We start from the raw sequence: 7692 nt of genomic DNA on the forward strand, positions 1-7692 counted from the left end.
CCATGTTTCTAAGCACATAGTATTTCATAGCTTAAGCAGTTTTAAATCTGAATCCAGATGAAATATCCTAAAACTAAGGATGTCATCATCTGTGATCCAGGACACCATGGGCTTCACCTGGCCTGTTTTTTGGAAAGTCCATAACCTAAACAACAAGAGATTGAAACCTCAATATCTGTTTTAAGCTCTGGATGAAAAAAACAAACTCTGTTTGGCCTTTAAGATTCCATCTGCTATCCTTGAACCAACAAACAGCAATACACACATTTACAGGTGCAAAAACTGAGTGGAAACAACTGCAGAACATCTTCTGCCATAATAATCTTCAGCACAATCAGTTTCAGATTTCGCATAGTTTATTTACAAAATGGTCTGATAAAACATCCCCTCCATACTTACAGCTCTCTGCCACAATACACATGTTGATTTTAGCAATGTTTAATAGCACCATTAGAATATTATTTAAAATCAGGAAGGATCTCGTTGCAGTTACAATGATTCACAATCTTTTACATCCATGGACGAAGTAACTTTGAGCACACTAGGACTGTTTGCAGTTCCACAGTACAGATTCCTGGGTTCACACAAGGCATTTTCAGAGTTACCAGTTATGCAAAGTACCCAGAGAGTCAGTAGCTACTATAAGAATCTTCGAGCCACAAAGTTTAGACTTCCACCAGACTTGTACAAAGTTATCTCCATGCTGTTCTCAAACAAGGCAATCACGCTGAATGCTTTCCCAGTGCTTGTCTTCAAAAACAAAAGCAAGAAAGAGACACCAATTAAAAGCTTTGCTTTCACTTCCCCTTGCTCATCCTGTTAACGCTCTAACCCCAACTTTTGTTGAACACAACTGAATTCAACCCTCTTGTCTGCAAAGATACCTTAACATCCAAAGTCATTCTGGGTGACAGCTCTGGAGGGAACAGTATAGAAAATTGCTCTCTGCCAGTGAGACCCAAAGTGCTTGGATTTTCCCCAGGATGAAACTGAAGTGGAGCAATGCCAATTCCAATCAACTGACTCCTATGAACCTTCTCATAGCTTTCAGCTAGGACAGCTTTAACACCCTGCAAAAAAGACAAGCACAGCAGAGTGAAACACGAGGAACCTTCAAATACACATTATGTCCCACATCTTCCCATTCAAACTCAAGAGTGAGCAGAGAGCTCTGCATGAGAGCCCTCTAAGAACATAGGTAACACCATCCAGCTGTACAGCCAGATGGAAGCAAGCGAGCCAGAGCAGCTCCACACAGCATGGAATGGGGTCTGGGACAGTGACCAGCTGGAGTTAGCAGGCACAAAATCCCAGAGTAGACATGGCTACTCCTATTACTCCACATCAGTCAATGGCTGACTTGGAATATACTCTGAGCATTAGTGGAAATGAGTCTCCAATAGCTAAATACACCCCAGACAGAGGGGGTGGAGACCAGACTAGATAAATCATGAGTATCATAGATTGTTAAGGGGTTGGAATCGACCTTAGAGATCTTCCAGTCCCAACCCCCTGCCCTGGGCAGGAACAACTCCCACCAGAACAGGTTGCTCAAAGTCTGATCCAACCTGGCTGTGAACACTGCCAGGGTTGGGGCAGCCACAGCCTCCCTGGGCAACCTGGGCCAGCATCTCACCACCCTCACAAGGAAAAACTTCTTCCTAATATCTAATCTAAACTTCACTCTTTCAATTTCTCCCCATTACTCCTTGTCCTGACACTCCAGTTCCCATCAAAGAATTATATGCTCCTGAATGTCCAATAATTATCTCCAAGGCTGCTGTCCAAGATGGTAAGTTAAACAATTTGGAAATTCAGATTTATCCTGACTACTGATTCTCTCCCATCAAGATCCTAACAAAGAAGTTACACAATGTGTTTTTAGGTCTTTCCAGAAAAGCAAAACCACTCCCCAAACCCAAACGAATCAACAGTACCAGTAAAAAAGGCCCTTTTGCAGCCCAGTCTCTTGAGCTACCCAGTCCATACTTCTTTCCTGCTAGAATAATGACAGTAATGCCTTCCTTCTGGTACAGCTCTGCTGCCTCGAACACATCTAGCTGTGGAGGACAAAGTGGCACAGTGTGAGTGAGTTCTAAACCCACAACCCCAGCTCAGCAGCTGTGCATGTAAATCCATTCCTACCGTTTGTCCTGATGGGAAGTGAATAGTTTTAGGAGCTGGTTTGCCTATGAACTTGTTCAGAAGCTTGATGTTTGCAAAGGTACCTCTTGTCATCACTGCATCGTTACCCCTTCGAGCCCCATAGGAGTTGAATTCACGAGGTGTGAGCCTGGAATCAAAAGCAGATTGGAAAGGTGATCAGTTCCTTTACAGATTACCTGGTTTAAAAGGGTATTATGATTTTTTTTTGTCATTATTGCAGCATGTCTAAGTCTTCAGTGCGAGATGTAAAGAACTAGTGCTCCACCAAATGTAATGCTTATAAATCATGAGCCACAGGTGCAAATCAGATTATTCATGAAGAAATAGAAATTAGATTTAACATTGCAGCTGAGTTCAAAATGAAGTGCTCCAAGCAGTGTGCTGCTTACAGAAGAACTATGGGAGACTGTTCTAGGAAACAGCCAAGCTTACTATCCTCTTACTGTTACCAGCACATTTATTAACAAGCCTTGTACTAAAATGAGAGCTTTGCTCACAAATCAAACCACCACCCTGGGGTTAAAGGCCCATTCAATCTTCTTGTAACACAAGTCATTCACACTGAAGGCAATGGTCAGAAAGAAGAGTCCACACCACATTAATTTGTAAGACTGGGCTTCCATTTTTCCAACTACATTTCTAGGGCTTCTGATCTGTTCTGTGCATCTGTTTGAGGCCAGTGCCTCATGTTAACAGATCAGTCACCTGATGTGTAAATCAGTACATGAGTTCTGCTTTGGCAGCCACTTGGCAGCAGGTGTTACTGTGGCAAGAGCTGGGAGGGAGTTCTTTCAGAGTGTTTGCTGTAACCTTAGACAGGCTGCAGGAAGGTGATGACTGGGACTGCAGGAAGGTGATGACTTATGAACTCGGGACTGGTTCTATTTTGTTTCCCCACATGTAATCTCCCCTTTATGCAGACAGGCATTTATGAAGGGAAGCAACAGTGCTAATCAATTACTTGGCATGTGAAGCAGTTGAACCTGCCAAGGGCTTACCCTTTGCTGGTCAGATACTTGGCAGCAGCACTGCTCCTTGCAATGCTCCCAGCAGGAGAGATGTGATCTGTGGTCACAGAGTCCCCCAGGTAGAGCAGGACATGGGCGTGTTCAACTGGCTGTGGTGAAACTGGTTCTTTGGCCTAAAAGGGAAGGGAGAAAGCAAAATAGATGGGCAAAAAAAAAAATGTAAGAAGCATTTTTTCCAAGATCCTTGGAGACAAAATGCAGAGAGACATATCTGCAGTATATGAAGGCACCTTGATGTACAGGCTCCACTCCCTGCAGAGATACAAACAGTACTTAAAAGACTGAGAAATATTAGTGGTAACCAAATTCATTGCTGGAACATTGAAGCTTTACTGGAATAGCTAATACTTTACTTAAATGCAATGCAGAAAATCTGCAAGTCATGGATTCTCCCTCCCTGGAAGTGTTCAAGAACCATCTGGACACAATCCTGAGCCATGTGCTCTGGGATGGTCCTGCCTGAGCAGGGAGGTGGGACCAGATGAACCACTGTGGTCCCTTCCAAGCCAACTGATTCTGTGGTGGATAGACCCAACGTACTTACAAGTTTATCAAAAAAGGAAGGACATCTGATATAAGTAGATTTTAGATCCCAGGGAAATAAAGTTGACTCTGGTGCCTCCAATAAATTCCATCGTTTGTTTCCTTTCTATAAAAAAAAGGAAATACAAAAGAACAGAGAAATTTAATTTATGATCTTTTTACATTCAGAAACCCAAGACCTACTGGTGATTTTCCACTATTTAGTAAATAATTTTCTATTACATATTACAAGTTACTACACTGGATGTTACTTAAGAATCACTTTGTAATCCAAGTGTCCATCCCAGTTAAGCCCTCTGTTCCAGTAATGGAAGTAACTGACAAACCCATCACATTCAGCTGGAAGGTGTTATAAAGCTACCTTTAAGTTCTGTAGAACATAATCCCATTCTTACCTCCATCTTTTCTTTCAACTCCTTGAACATGGATGATATCACACACTCTTCCTCCACCGTGTGAAGTTCTTTTCGGGTGGGCCAAATATCTCGTAAGTAAATGCTTTTGCCATTAAAACCAGTGCCTGAGGAAGATTTGAAACACACCAGTAGTTGTGAAGAATAAAATATTAGGCTTCAGATTTCTACTAGAATATAAAACGTATACACTGAGGCTTTCAGAGATGGTACCAGATATGCCAAGAGTTTATCAGTTAAGCGGATGCTTCACACGAGCAGCACCAAATATAGCTGCACTTTCTCTCCAAACATCCTGGCTCTGGGTGCCAAAAATCCACATGCAGAAAGCTCTTCCATATGCATGAGCTGCAGACACAGAGGCTGTGAGAGAACACTCACCCAGAGGCTCAGTTTCAAAGTCTATCCGAACGGTGCCGGCAATGGCGTAGGCCACGACCAGCGGAGGAGACGCCAAGTAGTTGGCACGGACACAGTCACACAGGCGACCTTCGAAGTTCTTGGTGCCAGACAACACTCCACAGGCAATGATATCACCCTGAAAGGCACACCCACATACACTGTTCCAGCCATTTGTGGCACTTCAACAGCTTTTGCTATTTTTTGTTGACTGTCAGATGTGCTTTTAGCATGTCACTACCATTTAAAGGCATTTTGCTCTCTCCCGCTACCCTTTTCACTCCTGACCCTCTGATGATGTGTTCTCTGGTCACTTCAGTCAACTCCTCTCCTGCCTTTTATTTCTGGTATTTTCCTTCTGCTTCAGAAGACAAAAGCACTGCAGCTCTTCAGACACTGCTGTTTAAGATGACTTGACCCCACAGCTCTTTCAAACCCTCCTCCTCACCTCTGACACAAAATCCACATATTGCATCCTCCATAAGATGAGATCATGAGTGTTTATCTCGTAATTTGCAGCTGTCTGCCACAAACACTGTTTATTACATTTACTTTCCATGGTCTCCCACTGACATGCAAATGTGCAAACCCATCATTCAAAGTCCAAACCAACAGTGAACCAATGCCCCAACCCTGGCAGTGTTCACAGCCAGGTTGGATCAGCCTTGAGCAACCTGCTCTGGTGGGAGGTGTCCCTGCCCAGGGCAGGGGGTTAGGACTAGATGACTTTAAGCTCCATTCCAACGCCCTAAGATACTATGATTCTATAAATGAAATGTATTTCCATCGATTTCTGTATTTCTTGATTGCTTAAATGCGTGAGAAACACATTTCTGTGCCCAATGAGCCAATCAGAGCTTTACCTGCTTTATTGCATTCCTGATGGCTTCTGGCAGAGGGGCAGTGTTCCCAACACAGGTGGAACACCCATAGCCAACAACCTCAAACCTACGTGGGAAAAACCAAACAAGTCAATTACATGATCACAAGGAATTTGTTAGCAAAACCACCTTTTCTTTTATTAGCAATCCCTGAGAATTTTCTTTCCCTTTGACAATGAAGACTTTTTAGGAAGTGAACAGCAGACACCACATCTCACTGGTGGAAGCCACAGCTGGGCACTGGCACAGAATTATGGTGAGACACTGGCACAGGTTGCCCCGTGGTGGCTGCCCTCACCCTGGTAGTGTTCAAGGCCAGGCTGGATGGAGGCCTTCAGTAACCTGATCTAGTGAGGAGGTGAGGTGTCCCAGGGTAGGGAGCTGGGACTACATGATCTGTACAATCCATTCCAACCCCTAAATTCTATGATTTTATGATTCTATGAATTATTAACAGAATCTAGTTGTTACTGCTACAGGGCAACCAAAAAAATGCTGAACAACCCTTCTTAGTCAAGAAAAGACTAAGACAGACTGTTCTGACAAATTTGCATCCAGCTTCCACTTCTAAAACACATCAAATGCATCCTGCCCTGCAAGACACAATTAGACAATTTGCTACTGAAAAAAAATGAGCTCAGACAGTGAAGTGGGAACACAATGGAGCAAACCAATTTTAAGTCAGCAAGTAAATAAAATGACAACCTACTAAGCCAAGGATCAGCCAACCCAAAGTGAGCAGCAATCCTACTGATCAGCCTGTACAAACCCCACATGCCAAACAGAGCCAGGCCTTACCCAAGCTTGCTGAGGTATGGCAATACTCCACTGGAACTGAGGTAATGTGTGACCATGCCACTGCCTGGTGACAAGCTTGTCCTGATGTAGGGCTTCACCACCAGGCCAGCCTCAACAGCCTTTTTGGCCAGGAGTCCTACCAAACAAACAGGAGAAAAAGGAGACAGCTTATGTTTTGTCTCTCCCTTAGTACTTTAGTTACATAAAGCATCAGACACCTCAGAGGATTAGACAACTTTCAGTTTATTAAATTATTAAAACACCTACAGGCCTGAATAAAGTTTCTCAACTCCCAACAATCCCATGCAGGTTTTTGTTCCTATTCCTATAATGCAGACACCCTTCTTTTCTATAAGAAAAATCTTTCCCCTGTTCTAGCTGACAGTGCAAACCCACTCCGTTTGGGGCCACAGAGGACCTTAGAAGAAAGCAAGAATGGCACATGAGCTGTTGCAGCTAAACCATAGCCCTGAACTAGAGAAAGAATAGTTGTTCAGCAATATGGAGTTTTGGCTAACTACAGTTCATCACCCTGGAGCCACCTCCTCCTGCATCAGCTGTGTCACTGCTGCAGCCTCCTGACAAGAGCCCTAAAACTGCCTCCCTGCTGGAATCCTACCAGTTTCAAACCTTTAGGTCCAGTCATGACAGAGAACCTAGAGAGGTGAAGGTCAGGACTGCTCCTGAATGGGAGCACCTTTCAGGTCATGTCACAGGTCACAACATACCTGCAGCAAGCATGACAGATGGGTTGCAGTTGTTTGTGCAGCTGATGACTGCAGCAATGACAACACAGCCATGGGACAGCTTGTATTCATTTCCTTCATACTCAACAGGCACAGTGTCATTCTGCTTCTCAGCTGCAATCTGAAACCCTTTAACACCACTCTGGATGACAAAAAAAACCAGGTTAGCAGTTGTTACAGTGCAGAAAGCATGACATTACAGCAAGGCCAAGCGACCCCTCATTTTAGAACAATACTCAGCTGTGCCTTTAGGAAGCTCTAAAGAGGTTTTAAAAGCAGCCCTTAGTTCATGCCCCTCTGTATCCACACTGCTCTCATCCTTCCTTCACATCTGCAGCTGTGATTTTAATTGCAAGAGGATGGTAACTAAACCAGACTAGGTCAATGAACACTTCACACTTCAGCTGAGTGCTCTGCAGCACTGACATCCTCCAGATGTCCCTTCCAACCTCAACCTTTGTCTTCCACGACCAGCTAGGATTTCCCTCTCCTGCACAAATGATCATTCTGTGTCATAGGCCTCATCACAAGACAGAAATGCCAAATCAACAGAATGAGTTTTTAGAGAGCATCTCAGTCTATGTTTCCAATACTACTACCAGCCTTCAGTTTCAGTGATAAACACTAAAAATGAAGGTACATTGCTGTATTAGCTGCACCCTTAAATCCCCATGCATGTTCCTAACCAGAAAAAATACATGCAGAGTAAAAACATTCC

General features: G+C 43.7%; 1 protein-coding gene across 1 annotated transcript in view; it reads right to left on the bottom strand.

The window, feature by feature from the left end:
• Positions 1-338: 338 nt before the first annotated feature.
• Positions 339-7692, bottom strand: part of IREB2 (iron-responsive element binding protein 2) — a gene marked incomplete at its 5' end in the record, with an annotated part of 21033 nt that continues 13679 nt past the window's right edge. Inside the window, 11 exons of the mRNA XM_009081737.1 lie at positions 339-750; positions 885-1070; positions 1938-2060; positions 2146-2293; positions 3165-3307; positions 3739-3843; positions 4133-4257; positions 4532-4688; positions 5413-5497; positions 6229-6364; positions 6957-7116. Coding sequence (XP_009079985.1) covers positions 640-750; positions 885-1070; positions 1938-2060; positions 2146-2293; positions 3165-3307; positions 3739-3843; positions 4133-4257; positions 4532-4688; positions 5413-5497; positions 6229-6364; positions 6957-7116 — 1479 coding nt within the window. The remainder of the gene's footprint in view (positions 751-884; positions 1071-1937; positions 2061-2145; positions 2294-3164; positions 3308-3738; positions 3844-4132; positions 4258-4531; positions 4689-5412; positions 5498-6228; positions 6365-6956; positions 7117-7692) is intronic.

The sequence above is a fragment of the Acanthisitta chloris genome, unplaced genomic scaffold, assembly GCF_000695815.1.
Source record: "Acanthisitta chloris isolate BGI_N310 unplaced genomic scaffold, ASM69581v1 scaffold25039, whole genome shotgun sequence".
NCBI lineage: Eukaryota > Metazoa > Chordata > Aves > Passeriformes > Acanthisittidae > Acanthisitta > Acanthisitta chloris.